This window comes from Danio rerio, chromosome 20 (genome assembly GCF_049306965.1).
Source record: "Danio rerio strain Tuebingen ecotype United States chromosome 20, GRCz12tu, whole genome shotgun sequence".
NCBI classification, from domain to species: domain Eukaryota; kingdom Metazoa; phylum Chordata; class Actinopteri; order Cypriniformes; family Danionidae; genus Danio; species Danio rerio.
In genome coordinates, this window is record NC_133195.1 from 39,094,072 (window position 1) to 39,120,604 (window position 26,533).

Below are 26,533 nucleotides of genomic sequence, written 5' to 3' on the forward strand. Positions count from 1 at the left end.
AGGTAAACACAAAACAAAAGTTTCCATCTGGAGCTCCTTCACAAGACTCGACACTTGTAAACAGTCGCTCTATTGGGTTGGCGGCTCTCACTGGATAACAAGCTTACCAATCACAGTGCTTGCACTATGCGTTGTTGCGATGTGTACAGTAGTTACAATTTTTGAGAGGTACGCCTTGGCCAGGGCTATGCGACCACACAAAGGCTTCAACGAACCATATGTGTGCTATTGACGCAGAAGTATAATTCAGCCTTTATTTCCTGATTTATCAGGGACCACCACAGCTAAATGAACCGCCAATTTATCTGGCAGTAGTTTTATATAGTGTATGCCCTTTCAGGAGCAACCTAGCATGTCTTTGGATTGTGGGGGAAACCAGAGCACCTGAAAGAATATGCATACAAGAAATGTGCAAAATCCAGACAGCAACGCCTCCTGGTCCAGCTAGGATACAAACCAGCAACCTTTTTGCTCTGAGGCAACCATGTTAACCACTTGGCCACCGTGCCTCCTTTCTTAATATTTTACTAATAACATGTTTTTATGATTATATAAAATTAATGTAAATCATAAATATACAAAATGGAAACACCTCAGCTCAGCGGTTAGCACTGTCGCTTCACAGTAAGAACATTGCTGGTTCGAGTTCCGGCAGGGTCAGTTGGCATTTCTGTGTGGAGTTTGCATGTTCTGCTCATGTTGGTATGGGTTTCAAGCCGCAGGAAAATGAATGAATAAAGGAAACACCTCTCAGTAAGGTTTCATTTATTAAAACTAGCTAATGCATTAACTATCGGCAATAAACTGGTAGCCATTGACATATATAGTAGGGGAAAAAAAGCCAGTCACTACAAGTTTCAAGCATTCTTCAGAATATCTACTTTTATGTACGACAGAATAATGAAACTTGGAATTTGGAACAAGTGGATGACAAATGTCACATTTGAGTAAACTGTCCCTTTAATAAAATAACAGCTTCCTCAATATTTTTCTCCTCTTAAGTGAGAAATTGACTCAAGTTGAATCACTAGTCTAATAAAGTTATTATATTCCATATAAAGCACGCTGTTTCACCTAGAGCTCACATGAGACACACCTCACACTGTACTCATGGCTTCATCTCCATTGGTGTCTGTAACCAGAAACGTTTTAAACTTCAAACTAACAGCTGCTCACCTGAGGATTGTCTTCCATGACACTGCGTATCTTGTCCACCACGTCAATGCGGCGTTGGCGGTGAAGAGCATTGATAAGTTTGGCCAGGTTGGCGTCGCTGTCTCGTATGGTCCAGTGCTGTAGAGCAGCGTATGCTCTCTCATGATCCGCTGTGTAGCCGTTGGAAAAGGCGGCCACCTCTCGCTCTGTGGCACTGGCCAGAGATTTATACAAGTCGATCCACTGACTGCCAATCTGAGCTGCCACCAACTTCAGGATGTCAACACCTGGAAAACGAGAGAAAAGGTCAATCCTGTGTTTATCAGCTGTGAGCTGCGGTTTGAACCATATAATGCTTTAAAACGTTTTACCTTTGGAAAGCTTTACTGATATATTACCATACAGCATGCCATTTACTGATAAACAACGGCATTTAAAAGTTTAGGGCCAGTAATAATGATCATATGGTCGCGTGTGCATGTGTGTGACAACCCATGTGATGTTTACTGATAAACAACGTTGTTTAGTTATACACAACGACATTGAAAAGTTTAGTGGCAGTATTAATGATCATATGGTCGCGTGTGTATGTGTGTGACAACCCATGTTGTGAAAAAGCACACCAATGCAAGGCATTCAAACTTTACTACATTGTACCAAGGCCCATAGATTATCCTCATTGTCATAGTTGGTATCCATTTTACTTTATTTTTTGTTTTACTACTCACATTATTTTTGTGTTGTGCTGAATGCTTTCACAAAAGTAATAAAGTCTGTGACAAAATAAAGGGAGGGGTCTTAAATCGTAATGCAAGTGGTCACAAGAGACACTTTGGAATGCATGATAAGACCGAAATAAAATGGTAACAATGGTAATAAAAAGCACATGAGGGAGCTGCGCATAATTTTTTACATGCGGTTACAAAGATATGAAAGGCAAACAGAGTCAAAAATCTTTTTAAGAAATGCATGACATTTGATTGTGCAAATGCATCAACAAGCACAACAGCGAATGAAGTTGCAAAATTTGAAGACTATATTTGTATGTGTGACATGATTTACTTTAGAATATACACACGGACAAGATTTTTTATGTTTATTCACAAATTGCTGATATTTGGTTGAGTTTAGGTTATGTTGTAAAATGACCAACATCTTAAACCAACATCATATTGACGTCAAATACTGACATTTATTCATCAGGTATGGCAACCAAAATCCAACGTCTGACAGACGTCACAGTGGTGACGTCCACAAAACGTCAACCTGTAACATCATTAGATGCTCATATTTTGTTGTTTTTAGGTTGCATTGGAAAGTAACCAACATGCAATGTCTGTTCAACGTTGGACATTGACATTAGGTTCTGAGGTTAACCTGATATTCATTTCCAAACAAAATGCAATGTCTTACAATGTTGGGGTAAAACATCAATCTGATATCATGCTGATGTCCTGTGCCTGCTGGGTACTATAGAAATATCTTCGAAATTGCCATCTTAACACAGCCCTGAATTTTCTGCTCTCAAAATTAGCATCACACATACTGTGTGTGGAGCCCTTGCTTAAGCACAAAAACAAGAATACTTTGGAATTAAGCTATTATTACTAAGAGTTGCCAGATTAAATAGTCTTATCAACCACAAATATATGACTTTTGCTTCTGCTATCTAAAATCATTTATAAGGTTATAAGTCTTGTAAATGTAGTTAGCATGCTCTGCTGTTGGTGCAGTATAGTGTAGACACAGTGAATGTCTATGCAGAAGAGCAGAAATCTAGAGTTACAGTCTGCCAGCGGCTTCTGTGGACATGATGTCCCATGGAGAAGGTCACTGCAATGACCTAGATTGATTCCTGTGTTTATATACTTTGGTGTAGCATGACAAAGACTTGCTTCCTAGGGAATTCTTCGAAGAGTCACTCCTGAATGCAAAGCCAGGGAACCCTGTGTGGAATATTGTGTTTTAATTCACACTATTTGCATGCATGCTGCATATTTCCACTTGAAACCTTCTAATCATGTTTGCTATTGCTCAAGCTCGAGGTGAGGGATCTGAATGTACAGTGTTGAACTTGTACAGTGTAAATTGTACTGAATGTCATGTAGCATAAATTGTGCCATAGAGATGAATGATAAAATAATAATGTCATGTAAAATAAATCCCCAGTTTCTTGAAAAATTGCAGAAATTCACAAAAAAACCTAAAACATGGCACATTTTCATAACCTGAAATAAAATAAATGTTACCTGAAATGTAAACATTTTTCCAAAAGAATGTAACCAGAAAGCCAATTAATTAGCCAATAAACAGTGAAATAGAAGTACATTAGCTGGCAGCTAGCTCTCTGCTACTGTCACATGGTTTCCTACTGAAGCTAAGCAGGGCTGCGCTCTGGGAGACCACATGGGAAAGCTAGGTATTAGTGAGGCCAGCAGGGGGCACTCAACCTGTGGTCTGTGTGGGTCCTAATGCCCCAGTATAATGATGGGGACTCTATACTGCTCGGTGAGGGCCGTCTTTCGGATGAGACGTTAAACCGAGGTCCAGACCCTATCTGGTCGTTAAAATTTCCAGAATGTCCTTCGAAAAAGAGTAGAGCCCTATCCATCATGGCCTTCTAACCATATCATAATTAGCATAATTAGCTGTCTCCTCTCCACCAATCAGTAGGTGTGAGGTGTGCAATATGGCTGCTGTCGCGTCATCCATGTGGATGCTGCACACTGGTGGTGGATGAGGAGATTCCCCCCAAAAATGCTTTGAGTGTCTAGAAAAGCGCTATATAAATGCAAGGAATTAATATTGTTATTATTAAACTGTAAACTAACACTAAATAATGACATTATTCTACAGTTTCTGTATAACTTTCCTAGAGACTTTCATCTAAGTAAGCAAAAAAATTCAAGTAAACTTTCAAAACACCATCACTTAACCATCTAAAGCATCTAATATAAAACAACACAGATTAATGTAATCTGCATTAAATTAGCCTCTGCTGACAATAAACGTGACGAGATGATTGGACATAACAGGATGACTGTGGGGGAAAACAGCTGCTGAAATGTATTAAAGCATCTATCTATAAGCCAGATCTGTCTTATTTGGGATCCATCTGTAGCAAATTCCCTCGCTCTCTGGAGGATAGCGTGCCACAGACTGTACAGCGGATCTGAAAATGCCAGGGCCTGCGGGATGCCCATCCTATCGCCTGTCGTTTCCAGAGGTTGCCCTGCTATGACAGCGTGTTAGAGGAGGAGAGGCTCTGTTTAAGGGATCTAGGTCGAGGTTGACGGGTCGCGTGATGCTCTAACTTTTTATGATTGCACAGCGTGATGGTTTGGCTGCTCCAATCCCGAAGGCTATTTTTCTAAACTGCTGGGAGAACTGTGCTGCTACTATCTGAATGTACAGTGTGGTTGCAGATGTTTCAATGTTAGTATGATCTATCTATCTATCTATCTATCTATCTATCTATCTATCTATCTATCTATCTATCCATCCATCCATCCATCCATCCATCCATCCATCCATCCATCCATCCATCCATCCATCCATCCATCCATCCATCCATCCATCCATCCATCCATCCCTGTCTGTATCTATCCACCCATCCCTGTCTGTCACTATCTATCTATCTATCTATCTATCTATCTATCTATCTATCTATCTATCTATCTATCTATCTATCTATCTATCTATCTATCTATCTATCTATCTATCTATCTATCTATCTGTCTGTCTGTCTGTCTGTCTGTCTGTCTGTCTGTCTGTCTGTCTGTCTGTCTGTCTGTCTGTCTGTCTGTCCGTCCGTCCGTCCGTCCGTCCATCCATCCCTGTCCGTCTGTATCTATCCACCCATCCCTGTCTGTCTGTCTGTCTATCTATCTATCTATCTATCTATCTATCTATCTATCTATCTATCTATCTATCTATCTATCTATCTATCTATCTATCTATCTATCTATCTATCTATCTATCTATCTATCTATCTATCTATCTATCTATCTAATCTGATATATATATATATATATATATATATATATATATATATATATCTTTTTTCTCTGTTGAAGGATACTATGTAAGTACTATGTAAGCCAATGGCCACTGGATTCTAATATTCTTCAAAGTATTTTGTGAAAGTGCAGGAACACGTTATGAATCATTTGCATGTGCAACGACAATATCTTTCCACCAATAGCCATTCACAATGGAACAAAGCCTTTAACATCTTCATATGAGGATTCAAACGAGGTGGCGAACCAGCTGCAACAGGTCTAGGTTGGCTGCAAAACAAAGCAAGTCAGGACTTCCCCCTCTTAGTGAGTCGCCGTGGTGGCTTTGCCGGAATGTCTCCCATAAATCCCTGACACCTCATACATGATACCAGCCGCCACAATTACAACTTCCCCATCAAAACAATGAAACCGTTGGCGTGATGGAGACCAGGGGATCCTACAAGCTTCCCCCGAGTTTCCCTGCCTCTTATACAAAATGCTGGCAAAGTTGAGCTCACCCATGAAGCTCCTAATCGTTTCTTATAAAAGCCCCAGCCCACCCTGATTCTGGGCAGTGGGCTTTTATAGATAACACCTATTGCAGAGGTTGTTATATGGGGCGTATGTGCGGGTGGTTCTACGTCTTTGATCTCTGCTATGCGTGCTTTGTTATACCTCCAATGAAAGAATTCATTATTTGTACGATCGCTCCTTCATCTTTATATATGTTTCCCATGCGGCCCTTTATGGCCATTATTTCCCTAATGTAGTAAACGGACACACATGCACTTCAGGCCGCCCAATTACACACCTTGAATGCATTAGGGAAATGTTTTGTGTTGTGTTTGGAAGGCAGCCGGCTGTGCAAAGGTTACCTGTGCTTTCTAGCATGATTCAAGGGGGCTCTGCTATTTCGTTTAAACTCAAATGTTCAGCGAGTAATAAATTCTTTGCTCGAAGAAGTCAATAAACAATGAAATTGTTCACGTGAAGGAACGTGAGGGAGAAAAACACCGTAAAAAAGTTTTTTTTTTGGGTGAAACTAAATAACTTTAACTAAATAATTAGATATTCTTTTCACAATTTATGATCATGAGCAGGTCATTAATTTTTCTTTTACCTGTATTACATTTTTTATGTCTAGTAACTTTCCAAATATCATCAATTGATTTCAAGTAAATAGTATTTAGGTTCTACATAATATTTATTCTAATTTTTCCTTCATTTTCTTTTGGGTTAAGTCCCTTTATTAATCAGGAGTCGCCACAGTGGAATGAACCGTCAACTTATTCAGCACATGTTTTACGCAGCGGATGTCCTTCCAGCTGCAACCCAACACTGGGAAACACCCATACACACTCAATTGGACACATACAATATGGCAAATTTTAGCTCAGGGAAACCATAGCATCTGGAGGAAACCCACTCGAATACAGGGAGAACATACACACAGAAATACCAACTGACCCATTCGGGTCTCCAACCAGCGACCTTCTTGCTGTGAGGCGAACGAGCTTGGTTGAATAATTTGTGTTTTTTTCAATTCAATTCAATTCAATTCAATTCAATTCAATTCAATTCAATTCAATTCAATTCAATTCAATTCAATTCAATTCAATTCAATTCAGCTTTATTTGTATAGCGCTTTTACAATGTAGATTGTGTCAAAGCAGCATCACATAAATGGTCATAGTAACTGGAACAGGGTAGTTCAGTTTTTAGTGTTTAAGTTCAGTTCAATTCAGTTTAGCTCAGTTCAGTGTGATTTAAAATCATTACTGAGAGTATTTTTCACTTGACGATCGTGCTACCCACTGCGCCATCGTGACATCTTATTTATTAAATTTGTTGTAATACATAATATATAATATTAAAATAGTTGTTTCAGTTCTACAGGTCTTAATTTTAATTAATAGTAATGTCATAGCAATTGTTTAAAGTTTAAAATACTACAATATAGTAAAAATAACTTTAGTAGATTGTAGATTATCTAGATTGTCAATGTGACCAAGGCTAGATTAACATAAGGGCTAGGCTTAGCTGAAGCTCCAGGGCCCACGAGAGGAGGGGGCCCTTGAATGGCTGATGAATTAATTTGCTTTATGATGCAGGAAATGCCTATTTGCATTATGTTTTCGCATGTTGATAACGTAAAGTTTTCCTCACTACTGTTCAAAAACAGTAACGCTGCTAAACTAGAGTGGCTCATAGTGGCTGTAGCTCAATCAGAGTTTTGAATATTCCTGTTTAGTCCTCAGTATGGGTGATCAGATGTCCTGTTTTTTTCCAGAAAAGTCCCTTATTTCCCAGGACAGATCCTTATTTCAGCTCTACCGCGAGGAAAGTCCAGTCAAAGGTAGGCTAACCAAGCGCATCATAGAATAAAAAATAAAATTCAAATAGTATTCGTTATTAACATGCAGTAAGAGAGAGCTCAGGATAGGCGGAATCATGCAGGATGGACTCATAACTGAGGCGCTGTCTTGGCTGCCACCGCACGCCTGCGTAAACCTGCCCTTTCATAACCAAAACAGTGTGCAACCAAATCACAAAAATAGCCAAGACACCAAGTTATTAAAATGTCCATTTCTATACAGTATCTATCTCTAAAAAAAACATGCTTTAAGTCTAATTGAACCAGTTAGAAAGCAAACTTTTAAATTAATGAATTTCCCCTTTTATAAAAACGACAGTAATAATACAGAGCAATGAAATATTGGCACTAGCTTTGTCCTAACAATATATCAGAGGGAAAAAAACAAAAAGATTCTAACCTTCTGTAATTGATTGACTAATCATACCTGTGTAACTTGTACATGTAAAAATTAGCACATTATTATTATTATTGTTAATAATAATAATAGAAAAAAGAGCTACTTTTGTGAGACAATAAAATAAATGGGGCCAATGCGTTTGCTATAGCTAAAGGCCAATATGCTCTTAAACTGTCCCTAAATGTGACATTTGTTTAGTAAAATTTTAGCTTAGTTCTTGGCAAATCTTTACTTCAATAGTGAAGATGTAATATAATGTGTACATTTATATAGTGCATTTATTGTGTATGGCCATACACCCAAAGCGCTTTACAATCATGACAGGGGTCCCTTCACACCACCACTAGTGTGCAACATCCACTTAGATGATGCGATTGCAGCCACAGGACAACAGCGCCAGTGCGCTCACCACACACCAGCTAAGGGTGGAGTGGAGAGACAGTGATAGAGCCAATTTGGTGGATGGGGATGATTGGGAGGCCATGTTGGATAAGGGCCGATGAAAGGAATTTGGCCAGGAGTGTTACGGAGTGCCAGAATTTTGGCCACTGGGGTTACACCCCTAATTTTTACGAGAAGTGCCATGGGATTTTTAATGACCACAGAAAGCCACAAGATATGATTGGTATGTTCACATGAGGGTATAAGATGTCGCAGTGGATTCATTTAGTGGTGCAATGATCAACACAACTTCACTTAATATTTGCAAGTTATTATACCACTATACTGCAGTATTGACAGCTTTTCTGCATGCAAAATTCAGCTAAAATCTCAAAATAGCTCAGCCAAACATCTCTATGACATTCCCAGTTGCTGTGAGTCTAAGACATTTGTACTTATTTTATTGTGTTTTGCCTTATATTTTAAGTCTGAATGCTTGGAAACAACACACCTAAACAAACCATAAAATCTAAGATACCAGACATGGGATAAGTTACACAGGAGTTACTCACCCATTACTTATGGTTAAGGGTTTGCTCAAGCATGAGATCCCTGCTGAATATACAATGGCAGTCCTTCCTTTCATTTGCTATGTGGATGTCCACTGATAAACTCCTCTAGCTCTCAAACCACAAAGAACTGGTATAATCTGGTTCCAGCTGCTCACCGTTGAAGCGCAGTCATTGACACAAAGACAGATATCCGAGCCCGATATAAGCTGGTGTCCATCACCACAGTTCATAGTAACGTATAGTAACGCCAAGGTTATTGGTCAATGGTCAGAGAGTGCGAAATAAATAATAAAAGAGAAAAAGAAACCCCAGGGAAGTAAAGCATTTGATATTCAATGAGCAGAATGAGAAACAGAAGGAGATCAGTTTCTGTTTGATAATGCAACTGACAGAAAATGAGAAGTGATCTTGATAATGGACTTGTTCAGACAACTGCTGATGTTCTCAATATATTACTGTGGTTCTGGAGCAAATCAACAGGATTAAGAGCACTGATGTGATGACTCATCCACAGATGATCTAGTGCACTGGAATATCATTATGCCATTTTCACATTATAAAATGTTGGGTCTGAGTATATTGCACCTATCAGACTATTTACTCATTGTCACTTGTTTTTAACTCAATAAATGTCATTCTTTAATCCAGTTCAAGTTCAAGGATGTAAAGTCTGCATAAGTTTCCCTGTATGAGGACACGCCCCTGACAGCCACTGGTCAGTTTTAAACTCAAACAATTGGTTGATTCATTGTTGCTATGCTGGGCTGGTATGCATTCTCAAACAAACAGAGCAATGTTTTGAAATCACCAATGTTTATTTTTTTCCGGGGAAATAAAATCTATGAATGTTTAACTTACAGATTTGCTGGAATGGAAGAAAGTATTTTATTATAGAGCAAAATTACACCTATTTACCAAATATCACATTTAGTTAAATACTTTAGTTTAATATATATATATATATATATATATTTTTTTTTTTTTTTTCTTTTAGCACTTTAGTAGTTCAATGCTATTGTACACAACAACCAATTTTTACGTTCATTTTTCGTGAATTCATCACATCATATGAGATTAGAGCTATCACATCATGGGCTATATTATCTATGTCAGAGATGCCAATCAGAGATGATGGGGAAGGTTAAGGCAAATCTGTTAGGGTGCTTTCACACCTGTGAATCGATTCATTTGTTTCAAAACAGGGATTCAAATTGTTACATTGCTGCATTTTGTTCTTGGTGCGGTTCGCTCTCACACGGCAAAGTTTCTAAACGGACCAAAATAGCTAAAATAAGTCACGTGTGAGTAAACTCCCTTTACATTGGTCAGAGTTTCAGGGTTTATTTTGCAGAGTCCCGCTCAGCTGTCATGCATCCTTATTTTAATTTACGATGATGAGCAATAAGACATTATAAGCGATAATATGAGCTTAAATTTTGAATGGTGACACCATCAGATGTTGTCGCTAAATATAGAGCAGAGGTAAGACTTTCTCATACACAGCAGTGTACATTATAGAGAGAAATATTAGATAAACTACTGCAGTTCTGTCAATTTTCCTAACGGATAAACAGCTCTCGTTAATAGTTCAACATGCTTTCACTTTCGTATTTTACCCAAAACTCACAATTACCGGTAAGAATGACATCTCACCCTACGCATCATTCTCTCTTTATATAACCATTTGCCCATAACATATCCATAATACACTTTGATACAGTTGGGCTCGGATCGTATCGCTTTTTCACTACAATCGATTTACTCAAGAGTTTGTTTCAGTCGAGCCAAGACCACCTCATTCAGGCGATCTCGGAGCGATTGTTTTGGCGCGGATCCAAACGCGATTGCTGGATTCACATATGCCAAACGAACCACACTAACTGGGCAAACGAAATAGGTTCCGAAACAAAAGTCTAGGTGTGAAAGCACCCTCAAACAGAGATCATCCTTTCTAATTTGACATAGCCATTTGTTTGTTTTGCTTGTTTTTAGTTCTTTGTTTGTTTGTTTGTTTGTTTGTTTGGCTCAGCTACAAAAAAGCAAATCTTAAATTAAATGTTTCGATAAAATGTTGTGAATAAATAAAATTTTTCTAAAGGGTCATGAAACCCTAAAACACTTTTTTTATTAAAGTTATTGACAGGTATGTAAGTGTGGAACATTGCTAAAAACACTATTAGGACACTATCAGGTGAAAATGTATTATTTATGTAAATTAAAAAACTCAATTGTGTTATAAAGGAGATTGTTTTTGGTTTTATTGTAAGATGTACATTATAAAATGTAAAAGTTGTATAAAATTATTAATTCAATTAAAGTATTTTTATCTATACATTTTTATTATACATCAATATTAAATTAGGAAGGTACCATGGCAACTTTAATTTAATACAAGTTGATTTATTTAGCTTCGGCCCACCACCCTAATGGTCTAAAGCAGGGGTGCTCAATCCTGTTCCTGGAGATCTACCTTTCTGCAGATTTCAGTTGCTACCCATATCAAACACACCTGAACCAATTAATTAGGACCTGAACACCACTTGATAATTACAGGCAGGTACATCTCCAGGAACAGGATTGAGCACTGGTCTAAAGCATATGGTGTAGGTTCTCTTAGGGCATGTCCAAATCCACTTTTGATTTTTTGAGGATTGGTTAAAACAGTCTGCGCACCCGGCGCATGGTCTAAAATTGTTGTCCTTTTTCTCTTTATGAGTTATGGATGTGTTTTGGGCATAATGTTCATTAATCCAGAGTCTCATCTCCTATTTTCTTTAAGAGCAAGATGCAGACACCATGGAGGATTTGCTAATTACACTGCAAACTTTATATTGCAGGAGGATTAAGAGCAAGCTGACCATGTACAGAATGAGACGAATTCCACCAGAGCCCCTTGAGGTGAAGAAGATGTGGGATGAGGAAGCAGTTATGTATTTATGTATATGGTAATAATCTTTTACATTTTTATCCTTTGTTTTTTCCCTATTTAAAAATATTTCTGTGCTGCTCTGCTGCACATCCCTGTGTGTGTAATAAGCAACATGTATGCATGGTTTAGACCCATATATCATATAGCAGCTTTAAGTTGGTCAATGGCATGGTCCTTTTTTGATAAGCAAATGCAAGGTTTTTTAAAGCTTGGTGAGCAACCATTCATGAATTGTAAAATATGAAGTCAATTTTACCATTGCTATGCCAGTTCAGGGGCCCTGTTACTGTGTGCTTTCATGTTGTTTTTTCACACTTGTGATAAGCTTTGCACTTTGCTTTTAAACTCACCTTGACCATTTGAGTAGTAGATCCACCTCTCCTTGGTCTGTGCTGGAGAGCTGGGCTTCTTGTGAATGGCTTTTTCCATGATGCTGCTGGGATCCTGTCTGGGACCCTTCTTTAACACCCGTGAGCTGCGCTTGACGCTGCACACCACGATCACGACCAGTACCAGCAGAAGCAGCAGGACTATCATCCAAGGCAAGTGCTCATTAATGTCAAAGTGCTTGTGAGAACTAGGCCTTGGTGCTCCCCTGCGGATGGGTCGGTACCCCAAACCTTGGGCCTTGCTCTCTGACATAGACTCCACACCCTGATGGTTAGAAAGCTGAGGGTCTCTTGATAAAGTCAGCTTGAGTTTTGATTTAGGGAGGTCCTGAGTTGCAGCAATTAAGAGTCCTCCATCTTTATCAATGGCCTCGGGGTAAGCTGTGGTTGTGGGAAAATTTTGAGCACCGAGGGCCATGTCGGTGCTACTGAAGACTGGCTCAGCTTCATCCTGGATATCTGCAGCTGGCAAAACTGCTGTACTAGCTGTGTGTAGAGTGGATCATGGCATACACAAAACACAAGAGAAAAAAAGAGAGAGAGAATTAAATACAGGCCTGAAGATGAGCTTAACCTAGTCGATGAAACAGAAGGGATAGTAGCTAAAACTTTAATCCAACATCAAGCTGGCATGTGCAGAGGGCAAAGTGGAGCTGTGCTGCTCTGCCAATATAATCTCACAAGTATTTCTCATCTTAACTGCTCAGATTTGACCCAAAAAGCTAAAGTCAGTGGCAAATGAGAAATAGCTGATAATATAAAGACAAATAATTAACCCAGGCTCATTTTGAAAATGTACCCTTATATACATTTCTGGAGAATGCAAAATACCAGAAGCAACGTTTTTTGCAGTTAATGTTTTAACGAATTCACCAGAGGCCACCGTGTATGCTTTTTGAGATCTCTGCTCCTCTCGCGTAATATACCTGTTGACTGACTGACTGACCAATCGACTTACCCACCCCCCTCCTTCCCTAAGCTCAACCAATAGTGTTTTTAAAAGCACTGATTGACCCACCCACATCCCTAAACACAACTGACAGTTTTAAAAAGCAATACAGAAAAAGCAAAGTCCTTGTCTGATTTTTACAACATTTTTACCACATTCTCACCCTGTTATTTACTTGTTTATTTTATTTTTTGGCTTCAGTTTTTGTCGTACCTACTTTCTGCAACCATTTTTTGCCTGACTTGAAACCCATTGTTGTGGTCAACTCCTCTCTGCGTCTCAAGTCTGCAGACGTACATGGCGAGCTAACTAAACAAACAGCGGGAAAGCCGTCCACAGGGAGGTAAGCGGTCAGCTGGTAAGCGCGAAAAGGAATGGCATCATACCATAGTGTTTGTTTTAAAGACAGAATGCAGCCATACGTACTTTTGGCTACATAATTTGCGATCTCCGGAAACATATATAGGGCTACGTTTTCAGGATGAGCCTGGGTTGGAATCAATGATGCTACTGTTTAGGCAAAACACTGTTTTCAGGTTTCTTATTATTATTTGACATATATTTTTACTTGTACGCTTCCATTCAAATGTTTGTGTGTGGAGAGCTGCAGTCCTGAAAAGTTTTCATCCTGCCTTGATAAAAACTCAGCCATCTCCAGCTTTCTAGTAGCGTTTAAACCTTGAGTAGCTTATTCAGGTGTATTTGATTACAGTGAGAGCCAAATTTCGCAACACTGCGAATCTCCAGGACTGAAATTGCATTCCTTTAAACCATGGCCTTAAGAGCTTGATTAAAGGTAATAATGTTGTTGATGATTGTTAATGATTATTCATTTAACTTTGTAAAGACTGAATGTATAGCCAGGATCCAGTGACATTATTTCTGATTTGCCTGTATGTTTTTTTTTACTTAGTAGCTGTTGGCTTGCATTTTATTAATCTCCAAAGACCACAGTCTTACAGAAAAAAATTATATATACATTTTGTATACACAGAGTAAATTCATAGCAAATTTTTAATTTTGCCTGAACTTTTCTTTAACATAACAACATTTAACATTTAAATACTAATCCTGAAGTGGTAATAAACCTTTGAGTTTGTTTCTTCTGTTAAACACCAAAGAAACTAGTGTAAAAAAGCTGAAAACCTCTAACCATTGACTACAACAGTAGAAAAAACAAATACAGTGGTCCCTCGCTATAACGAGGCTCACCTTTCACAGCCTTGCAGTTTCGTGGATTTTTTTGTAGTACAATTTGACATGCTTATTTGTTTTTTCTGCATCCCGATTGGCTGTAGACCATTGTAAATCAATCTCCTCCGTGTCTCCTGTAAAGTTCAGAATTTCGTCAGCTTGCCAACTTAACATAAATCCTGAAATGCTAGCAGTGTGAGTTCCAACAAGAATGCAAAAAGGGCTTTAACTGTCCACAGCAAGTCCATCTTAAAGGGCATGACACACCGGATGCACCACGCAATACAGTGCCATGCATTTTAGGCCCCGTTTACACTAATGCGTTTTAGTTTGAAAACGCATACGTTTTGCTACTACGCCGGAGTTTTCGAGTACTGAAAACGGAACGTTTTGGAAACGCTAAAGAGGCCGTTTTCATTCTAAAATGCTGCTGCTCTGTCTCAGTGTGGATGGGGGAAAACGGAGACATCGGAAAAGTTTTTTGGTGTAGACGGAGAGAAGTTAAGAAACGCTGGGTGAAACGCTAGTGTGGATGCCGTTCGTTTGTATTCTAAAACGCTGTTTTAAAACTAAAACGCACTGGTTTACACCAGGGTACGCATTCAGGACACTGTTAATATTTCTGCCGTACCACAGAGTGCCATCAGAAAAAAAAAAAAAAAAAAATATATATATATATATATATATATATATATATATATATATATATATATATATACATATATATATATATATATATATATATATATATATATATATATATATATATATATAATTATTTTTTAAAGGGTATCACCTTTATTAGTAGGACAGTAGAGAGTATAGACAAAGCATGGAGAGCAGAGAGCGGGAAAGTATCGGCATAGGACCTTGAGGTGGGAATCGTGAACACCACAGTGCCATGTGTCAACACACTAACCACTACGCCATTGATGCCAACTGAATAATTTCATTTTAAATAAAATGTGAAAGTGCACCCTCGGTGTGTGTAACTTCCAACTGTCATGTACGCAGCACATTTGCTGTGTGACCCCCTTAAAGATAGAGTGCTCTTTAGTTTTGTGGATCAGTGATTGCAGGAATACGAACATAACGCTGGATGCCAACATTATCCGCACAAAAGCTAAAAAGCTTTATGAACCTTTTGCTGACAGCAATGATTATTTGCTCCAGGAAATAGGTTTTGATCTTTCATTCTATAATACTGGACTCACCTATTGTGGATTATTTTAAAACGTAACTCTTGCGATAAACAAGGGACCACTGCACTATGAAAGTTAATGGCTAGAGGGTTCTTTTGTATTCAACAGAAGAAACAAACTCAAACAGGTTTGGAACCATTAAAGTTATTCCTTGTTAACTGAGAATTTTCATTTGTGGGTGAACTATCTTTTAAAGATATACAGTTGAAGTCAAAATTATTAGCCCCCCGTTTATTTTTTTCCTCCATTTCAGCTTAATGGAGAGATTTTCAACACATTTCTAAACATAATAGTTTTAATAACTCATTTCTAATATCTGATTTATTTTATCTTTGCCATGATGACAGTCAATAATATTTGACTAGATTTTTTTCCAGACACTTCTATGCAGCTTAAAGTGACATTTAAAGGCTTAACTAGGTTAATTAGGTTAACTAGGCAGGTTAGGGTAATTAGGCAAGTATATTGTATATCGATGGTTTGTTCTGTGGAATATCGAAAAAAAAAATGTAGCTTAAAGGGGCTAATAAGTTTGTCCTTAAAATGTGTTTAAAAAAATTAAAACTGCTTTTATTCTAGCCGAAATGAAACAAATAAGAGTTTCTCTGGAAGAAAAAATATTATCAGACATACTGTGAAAATTTCCTTGCTCTATTAAACATCATTTGGGAAATATTTAAAAAAGAAAAAAAAAATCAAAGAGGGGCTAATAATTCTGACTTGTATCCATCCATCTCTCTCTAGACACACTCTCACCTCTATATGCTGACTCAGGGCTGGAAACTGTAGAAACAGAGGCTTCTCCAAGTAGGACAGGGACTGAACTGGCTGGATTTGGGCCACACACATTATCAGTCTTCTTTGTGCCTTTGATCAGCAGAGTTAAGCCCAATGCAGGGCAATCTGTGTGAGTTTGGCACCTCAGAGAGTCTGACGTAATGGCGGAAAAGGTGCCACGCTGACATGGCTGGCAGCGTACATCCTCTGTTTCACTTCCTCTCTTTCGGACGCCCCACCCAGGCAGACATGATGAGTGGCGCTGACACTTTCCATCCTGAGAGAAGCTGCCTGGCGGACACACACACAAGCGATCAGTGGTGGATGTGCAGGGAGTTTTCTCGATAAAAGGGGCTTGGCAGCGTCTCTGACAGCGGTGGCATTGCTGAACACCGTTTTCACCCCGAGTGAAGGTGCCGTCCGGACAAGGGCTGCATTCCCGTACACTGGCCTCTGTGCAGTGGGATGACACGTAGGTGCCCGCCGGACACTTGTCGCACACCAGCTTGTTCCCAGTGGCGGGGTCGATGTGGTGGTAGTGCCGAGGAGACAAGGGCTTCTCTGTGGTCGGGATGGGGGTCAGCGTGTGGGTTAAGACGTCACCGACCACAGTAAGCAGCAGCTAACAGCAATGAAAGAACAACAAGAAGACTGTTATACTATGACAATATAAACAATCAGAACACAGGCTAAAGGACTATTCATCATGAATGACCACTCTGTCATTGGTTTAAGAAGAGACAACAATACTTGATAGATAGAGATGGCTTGAGCAAGAAAGGAATTAAGTAATCTTTCATTTGCTTGATGATTAAATACAACAAAATCTGTGGAGCTGACAGGTTGAAAAGGAAATAGCAGTAAACTTTTTCTACAATATTATGACATACATTCAGAGCAGAGGATCATTCATTCATTCATTTTCCTTCGGCTTAGTCTCTATTTCAAAGGTCGCCACAGCGGAATGAACCACCAACTATGCCGGTATATTTTTAAGCGGCAGATGCCCATTCAGCTGCAACCCAGTGCTGGAAAACACCCATACACACTCATTCACACACGCCCATACACTACGGCCAATTTAGTTTATCCAATTCACCTATACAACATGTCTTTGGATTGTGGGGGAAACCGGAGCACCCGGAGGCAACCAACCCCAACATGGGGAGAATATACAAACTCCACACAGAAATGGCAACTAGGCCGGCCAGGACTCAAACAGGCAACCTTCTTGTTGTTAGGGGACAGTGCTAACCACTGAGCCTCTATGCTGCTCCCAAAAATGTTTATTCAAAGGGACTTTTCTAGCCAATGGATGTTGATTGGAAGGTTGATTTATGTTCATTCATCCACTAGTGGGCCTCAGCAATCCTGCAGGTGGGCCACGAGATAGCTTAAAATAACTATACTCTCATTATTTTATTATTATGCTGTATAAAAATGATCGAAGTAATGCACTTTCTCCTGTTCTCTGATTGATTATTTCAAACTCGGTGCAAAAACAGCCTCATGATCGCATCTACAGCTAGTACAGTAGTAGTAAATCTGTTCATTCACAAACTATGAGTGAAGTGAAAGGGATAGTCTCTCTTTGTGTATTTTTGTGTGAACTATTTAATATATCCGCATAGTTGTCCAAATTAATGTCCAGTGAGTGTTTTATAATAGACGCGCGCCCATACAGGAGCTCTGTTCACTGTTCCTGTCAGCTGTCTCCCAATATCTTGCTGCATACTCAACCGCCATCAGAACCACGCGTTTGAACAGATTTAGGGTGTTTCACTGTATTTTAGATTTTTGTGTATATTTTTAAATAGTAAATATTTAATAGTAGCTATTCAGTCAGTCCAGTTTAAAGCAGAAGCTAGGCTTTTGCAATCTCCCTTTAAATAAAATTATACATTTCTATAAAATGCTTATAATAAAAAATAATAGTAGGCACAATAAATTATATATATATATATATATATATATATATATATATATATATATATATATATATATATATATATATATATATATATATATATATATATATATATATATATATATTATGTTAGTAAATAAAGGTTTAAATGAGCATTTCATTCAAACATTTTAGAGAGAATGTCAGACAAGTGGGCCTGATGATGCTCATAAAACAACATGTCCATGTCAAGCTATTCACATTAGTTGTGACCAAGTTTGGCACAACAAAGCACCAGTGTATTGATTTTTCCCTCATCACCCTGCAATAAAATTGACTGCACAGTTACATTTGGGTTTGTTATAACACAGAAGGTTGTTTAGGTTGTTTTCAAAGTAGATGCTGAAGAAAAGTGTTCAAAGAATGGGTGTCCAGATATGTGTGCCACGCATGCAAAAACTTGGAGAGAGTTTGCATGGAAAAATCTGATGAGATTCTTCATAACTCCTAAACTGTCTGCATTGTGTACAGGTGTTGAAAGTTTGGGCTCTTTTTAGAGACAATGTGGAACCTCAAAGGCTAACCATTTTCACGAAGCTCAAAAATACAGACCTTCTGGTATGAAATAGTGACTGGAATAAAAAAGATAATTTGGAATTGGTCTACTCATTTATCACATTATACCGTAGGAAAATACCAGAAATTATTCCAACTACTGACAAATACTTAATTCGGATTCTTTTGGCAAGTGGCAGAAAAGCCATAACTTAAAAAAGGTTTTAGGTTGATCCTCCAACAAGGGCTCAATGGATTGAAATTGTAAAGGAAATACACTGTATGGAGAGACTGACTTTTAACTTAAGATTTGATTCAAAAAAGTGCAACAAGTACTGGCAAAATGGTCTAAGTATGCCATTGTAAGCAATTTGTGATAATGTGCGTCAATTGTATTATGACTTAACTTTGTAACCCAAATGACAACCGCTTTGTTCTTTGTTCTTATTTCTAGTTTTTCCCCTTCTGTCATTTTTTTTCTCTTCTAGATAAAAAAGTATAAAAGAACAAAAAGTCAAAATAATTAAAAAAAAAACATAAAAAAGGACATTTGGAAAGCATAAAGAACTGGGCCCAATGAAAAATGTGACAATTTGTGAAAAGTTGTAAGCATGAGATGCAGTCTGATATTTTTCAAGCTTGTCCACTTTCGAGCATTTCTAGAGATTATTTGATTGTTTTCGTTGTGTAGATGCTCAAGGGGTCAAATGTGTTTGAACAGCAACTAAATACCACCTACCCTCTGCCTACTGACCTAATTCCTAAACATATGCTATTGATAAACTCACTCTATTCACTTGTGATACGGGAAGATTTTCAAAATGCTTCATTAAGCAGGAATGTTTTCAATTTGATCACATACCTCGAAAGAAACCAGACAAACAGGCCCTAACTGCGTAGTTTGGCATTCCGTGTACAGAAAAACACTGATTTGTTTTTGTTGAGTTTGTCTATTTTTCCATTTGAAGTTTGTGAATTTTCTTAATCTGTGTATTTACAGATATTCATATACAGTGCTCAGCATAAATGAGTAAAGTCCCTTATCAATTGTTTCAGTGAATACAGCCAATATTTTCTCAGCATTTAAAGAAAAACATTGATTTATTCATTTTCCTTCAGCTTATTCCCTTTATTTATCAAGAGTCGCCATATTGGAATGAACCACTAACTCCAGCATATGTTTTATGCATTGGATGCCCTTCCAGCCACAACCCAGCACTGGGAAACACCCATACACTCACTGATTCACACATTTACACTACTTTGCTTATTCAGTTCACCTGTACCGCATGTCTTTGGACTGTGGGGGAAACTGGAGCACTCAGAGGAACCCCACACGAACACAGGGAGAACATGCAAACTCCACACGGAAATGCCAACTGAGCCAGTCGAGGCTCAAACCAGCAACCTTTTTGCTTTTTTTATTAAACAGTTATATCTATTAAAATAATAGATTGGTCACCTAACATCTCTACGAATAGAAAAATATCAATTTAAATCCAAACAATTTATTGAACAAACAATTACAAACTACTAAATTTGAATTAAATGTAATATTTTTTATAGATTTCTCTCTCATCCAAACAAAGATATCTTAAAAGGCAAGTTAAATGTTAAATGCTTAGCAGACTTTAAACACTTAATGTTGTGATTTCTTTGGTGCACATTTCTTAGTGGTTAACTGCGTTTAGCATTGAGGTGCTCACAGCCACCTGAGTTCGATTCCCGACTTGAGATCCTTTACCGGTCCTGTTCTCCTCTCTTTGCTTCCACACTATCCAGTTAAACCCTGCTGTACTACAAATATATATGAAAACCCCCCAAAAAATGCTAAAAAAAAAAAGGTAACATCAACATCAACAAGCACATTTTCTTCTGCCTGCTATGTGTGCAGAAACGCAAGCAACTCATATTTTCTTTCTAAAGCCTTATGATAATAAAAGTCTGCATAACATTTACACAGTCTGCAACAAATCACCCATGCAAAAACACCTTAAAGACCAATAACAGGGAACCCTGGAATGTGTTGACAGCACTCTCACAGCCCTGTGACCTTCAAAATAACTTTTTAATGGCAAGAAGCCTGTAAACACAGCCGCTTTAAAGTTACTACAGCTTGAACGTGCCCCATTGAAAGCCAAATTCCGATCATAACGGTCCCCCTCTTTCCTCCGGCACATCCAACAAAGCCGACTGCACAGCATGTTAACTGCATCTAATATTCTTTATGATACTAGTCCACATTTTAATTCCGCACCTAAATGGGTCTTTGGCTATGACGAGCTTCTTGGGCTCGGTACAAAAGTCGTCACCGAAAAATATGATGCTGGAAAGCTCAAATCTCCAACACACAAGGGCCCCGCTGCATCATCACTTTCGAAACACAAAAGTTCTATTAACTGCTGATCATGAAACCCCTGGAGTTTTATTATAGTTCCTCAACAACAGACCGCACAGGAGACTAGTATAAAAGCACAGGAGACTAATTTCCTTGCTAATACGGGGAGGGCTGAATCAAAATAAACATGACATTAATATTCTCCAGCCAACACATACTGACATCGCTGGGAACCGCAGGACGATGCCAGAGCGCATGTGTTGCTCTTCGTGAGGTGATGGGCATTGTTTCGGGAGGACAGACTGAACATGAATAGCGATTAGGCAAAGCTGTGCTTTCCCAGCGGCCTTAGCTGTAGAAGAGGGCCAGCAGTGAGCTAACAGACGAGGGACTGAAGTAGGCCAGTAAGGGGGACAACTTCACTGATGACTGGACAATCTCTCTATGCTTACTAAAGCAAAGAATGAGTGCACTGTTGCCTCACCACTCGCTTTTTTCTTTCAAGCTCCTCTGGGAAGAGGAACGTGCAACCTAAGATAAGAGGAACACTTTTTTCATGCTCTATTGCTTTCGATAACCACAAGAAGAGACATGATGTACGAAGCAAGTTGCAACTCCGCCTTGTCATCCCACCCACCTGTGTCTGGGTTAAAAGTGCACTCTCGTGAAACCCAATATACAGTCTTGAACCTTTTAATGGAAGCTTAGATTTATATGACTTATTATGCAGGAGTGTTTTTGCATTCTTGTCGTTGGTGTCGGCGAAATGTCTCGACGTTGGTAAAATATGCAGGCCTGGCGGAAATTCAAAACAAATCCTTTTATAGCTGTGACTTTCAATAGTGCCACTTTTAAAACATCTCTTCAAAAGATTCAATATTTTCAGTAGTTCATTTGTCTGGTAAACATCTTCGAACTACCATTGGTGCATGTGCACATACATAGTAGGTAGGTGTGGCTCTGAGGCTTCGTCTGTTTTGACATGCAACTCTCTCTCTTTTTTTTTTTTTTTTTGATTCAAATCATCGTCCATGAGAAAAAAGCATAAACAGAGAATAGGAGCCGCTAATTGTAGAAACTTAAGTGTAATTCTTGTTGAAAGCACAGCCGATATTGTTTTTCATAGTTAATACATTAATGCTGCTTGCTTCAAAGCAATCAACTGTCCACATACTGATCTGTGGAAATATTTGTCTTGACTTGACTGAACTAACTTGCGTGAACTTTCATGTTACTATGATCAGATGATTTTCTATTGGCTGTTTTCTCACCACTGTCATTGAGACATGTTAATTTTTTATTAAAATAAAGAACACATATTTACATATCTATTAGGGATGTCACAATCAGGTTTATTTGCCTCTTGAGTCATTTGATTTTTAGTATCTACTGATACCGAAACCCGATCCGATACTTCTATACCGCATAAGAAAAATTAAGAAGAGCGAAGAAACAAATCCAAGATTTGGAGCACTTTTGTGAGGTAGCTTGAACAATCAAGTAATAAATAACATCAATTCTTCACTTTTGGACTTGTGCAGCAGTAAATATAAAAAAAATCTAATATAAAAACAAATAGCACCTCAGTTTAAAATACGCGCAAGGCAATCCCAAGTTTACATCTTACAGTTTGCTTAGGCAATGTTGTCATCATCAACTTTAAAATACCTCCAGACGACAGACATACTCGTGCTTTCCGCTTCAAGCTGCTTCCGAGTTCTACTTTGCCGGCATTTAACAAAATAGCGTCTCTGCAACAAAGTGATGTCATACCGCACACATTGCTGTTTCTGTGTGAGGTCAAAAAAAAAAGGTCTAACTCTGTATATAACTATATATTCCATTCCTGATTCCTGAACATCCAATTCCGATCGAGTCGTAAATCGCGTGATGAAGCCTGATTTCCAATCAGGTGATCGGATCTGAACATCCCTAATATCTCCATTTTTAATAAAAGCATACATTGCCACCACTGTTTTTGCCACTAAACAAAAAACAAAAACCAATCTAGATTAAAAGATAACTTTTATTAACCAGAGGGACTTTTGAAACAACAAATAAGCAAAACAGCTTCTTAAATGAACTTAAGAAAAATATTACTGCTTTGTTTCCCCAAACAATATTGTACAGAACATATTATACATGCTACAATATTTTCTTGGAATTAGCACATAATCAAACTTTGCTAAAATGTCCACATTCGGGCTGTGATGGATCTTTTTGCGGTGACGTTTTTAAAAAATATATATTTTCATAAAGTTTAAAAACATTCAAAAGTATCAAACATGATACTTAAAGGAACTTTTACTTGTACATATTTCAGATATCATTGTTTCCTTTGTATTATATAGTATCCCCCAAAATAAAAAAACTACATAGCTTTCATCATAAAGCTAGGAATTTAAACATAATCTTGAGGCATGTTATTGAAGATGTAGAGACAAAGGATATGTATATGCCCTTATGTAAGAATTTTGTTATATTGTCACAATCTGCTGGAATGTCATCTTTTTGCCCATAAAACCAACTCCAGGAAATTGCTTATATTTGCTCTGTTTAGGCCTGAGGTGTATTTTTCTCTAATAAAAGCTCTAAATTCTTACTATGTTATAATATATGAAGCATAAAATCATGCAATATGGAATGTGATAACTTTGAAAACATAAAATAAGTAAAAAAAAAAATAAATTAAAATAAATTAAAAAAAAAAAAAAAAAAAAAAATATATATATATATATATATATATATATATATATATATATATATATATATATATTATTTTTTCTTAATATTAAGTAATTTATCAGGCTTTAAAAGAAGCTAAAGCAGTACTATACAGCTTGCAGTAGGGTTAATGGTTGACTCAGCTGTTCTATGAACTCTCTATGATGCTTCTGAATGACTCATGGGGTTTCCTGACTAAACTTTCAGCCTGATGTATCAGTTTCACTGACTACATGAGCTTGCAATCTGTGCCTATAGACTTTACATAACCTAATAATTATTTGTAATTTGAGCATAATCAATGATGTAACTCAGTAAACAGTAAATACTATGTGAGGAAACCAAATGTAAAAGTATTGCGCAACCCAGATCTGGCGTATATTTCAGTGAATTTAGCTATGGATTTGATTATAGATTTATGGATGTTGTTTACTGTAGTCACAAACAACATAGCGTGCAAATCTATAATAGCAGATGCAGGAACAGGTGTAATATCATCAGCACTCCATGTACCAGACTCTGTGAGGCTAACAGGGCACCTGTTACACCTCTAATACATCATAACAGAAGACTGCAGAACAAGAACAAACACTCCCCTGTCTGGAGGCATTCATGCCCATTTTATAATCGACAACAATCCAATGAGTCTGCAGGCGGCATGAATGAGCAAGGAATATTCCGTGAAATGTCGGGCCACCAGCCAAACATATTGCATCATTGGCAACGAATGGCAAAACATGCATTTATTTTAAAGATGCACATGCACAATTTTAACTGACAAAGAAAACGAATAAATGTTTAGCTGTTGTTAGACTAATAATGCGTATCATCAGCATGGATATCAAACAATTGAATCCAAATCTGGAAAACAGAGCAGCAACAGTAAGCCGGTGCATTATGGGATTTAATAGTCCCCAGATAAAGAACTGCTAGTGGATGAGCCGGTCTGATGTGATATACCAAATTAACCTCAACTGACTGCAAAAAGCATAAGGATATTAAGGCTTGTAAATGTTTACAATTCATTAGGAATATCAGGTTTCGTAGGCTCAAAACAGTGTCCATGAAACAATAACATAAGGAGAAGTCATGCAAAAAACTTTAAAATGGTAGTATATCCAAAATACATGGCGATGATATTAAAATAATGATGAGATATTAAAGGGATAGTTCACCCAAAACTGAAAATTCTGTCTTTCAAATGTCACAAACATGTTTCTTTCTTTTGCTGAACACAAAAGTAGTTGTTTTGAAATATGCTGGAAACCACTGACTTCTATGGTATCTGTTATTCCTACAGTGGAAGTCAGTAGTTACAGTTTTCTAACATTTTCCGAAATATCTTCTTTTGTGTTTAGCAGAAAAAAGGAAACCTATAAAGGTTTAGAACCACTTGAGGGAGAGTAGCCTAAATGGTGAGTAAATTTTCATTTTTGGGTGAGCTATCCAAAATAAATTAGCTGTTTTTAATATAATAAATACATTTATTTGAATGTTTTTAAAACAAAAACAACAAATAATTTATTGTTAGTATTCAAAATGATAAAGCAGTGTTACTGAGTAAACCATGAGTATGATAAAATATCAAGTCATAATAACAATGTAAATACACTTAAAATAAAGTACTCACTGACAAAAATGCATCATTTTCTTTTTAATATCTCTTAAAATCTGTCAAATGATATGCCCAGTCTGACATTTAAACAATTCCACTTTGTGAAGAATAATTATTTAACTATTACTGACTAATGTAAGACAATGACAGTCTCACAGACTATGGGCTACAATAACAACTATTGCCATCTCTTTATCAGTAATTATTAGCATTTCTAAAATAACTTAATTTATTATTTTTTGTTGTTGTTTGTTTGTTTTTGTTTGGGACACATCCTAATATACACTAATGAGCTACACCAGGTAAATACACTGTCCCTTTAAATGGAACAAAAGCCCGAATATTCGAGATGACAAAAGAAGCATAATGCGTAGTTAAAACTTACCGTCAGCGACCAAATCAAAGACATTTTCCCAGGCATTGTCCCAGCGGAATCTCTCTTCTTTAAATATGCCCAGGTCCACATCTGTTACTTTTCGGCTTCATAGGTGGAGCATCAGCATCTCCGCATCAACAGGACACCCACATTGTTGTGAGGTCTTGTCCCTTCGCTGGGTTTATTCTCCCTCAGTGTACAAATTCAGTCCCCTCACGCCTTTTTATAGTCTGTGCCCCGGAGTGTACGGGTTTCAGGTAGTAGGGGATAAGCGCTTGGTTTTGGAAGACGAACGCTATAATTCCCATAGCGATGATGGATGGTTCTGTGGACTGAAGTCTGGCTGCTGTTTGTCCAGGTTACGGACTCCCTGTGCCGCAAAGACAGGCTGCGGAGGCTGATGGGCGGGTGCAGGCGACATACGTCACGGCAGAAACTCGCCACTGGCTGCCGCACGCCGTATCACAGGCCAAGACGAGACAGTTTCCGGGAAGATACTGAGGCTGGTGGAATGAAAAAAATAGTGTAGTTTTTAGCCTACAGGCATTTTACAATGAAAAACAGCGTGACTAAAGCTGTTGCACAGGTGTAAGGTGAGCACACTGAAAGTTAATTATTATTATCATCAACCTTATTACATAAAAAAATTCTGTCCGTCTATCTATCTATCTATCTATCTATCTATCTATCTATCTA

General features: G+C 37.9%; 1 protein-coding gene across 1 annotated transcript in view; it reads right to left on the reverse strand.

Annotated features, from left to right (window-relative positions):
* The window catches only part of tnfrsf21 (tumor necrosis factor receptor superfamily, member 21), a 42,263-nt gene extending 16,052 nt beyond the window's left edge, over positions 1-26,211 (reverse strand). Inside the window, 4 exon segments of the mRNA NM_001042688.3 lie at positions 1,177-1,442; positions 12,163-12,687; positions 16,303-16,945; positions 25,847-26,211. Coding sequence (NP_001036153.3) covers positions 1,177-1,442; positions 12,163-12,687; positions 16,303-16,945; positions 25,847-25,927 — 1,515 coding nt within the window. The 5' untranslated portion in view covers positions 25,928-26,211.
* Between the last annotated feature and the right edge of the window lie 322 nt (positions 26,212-26,533).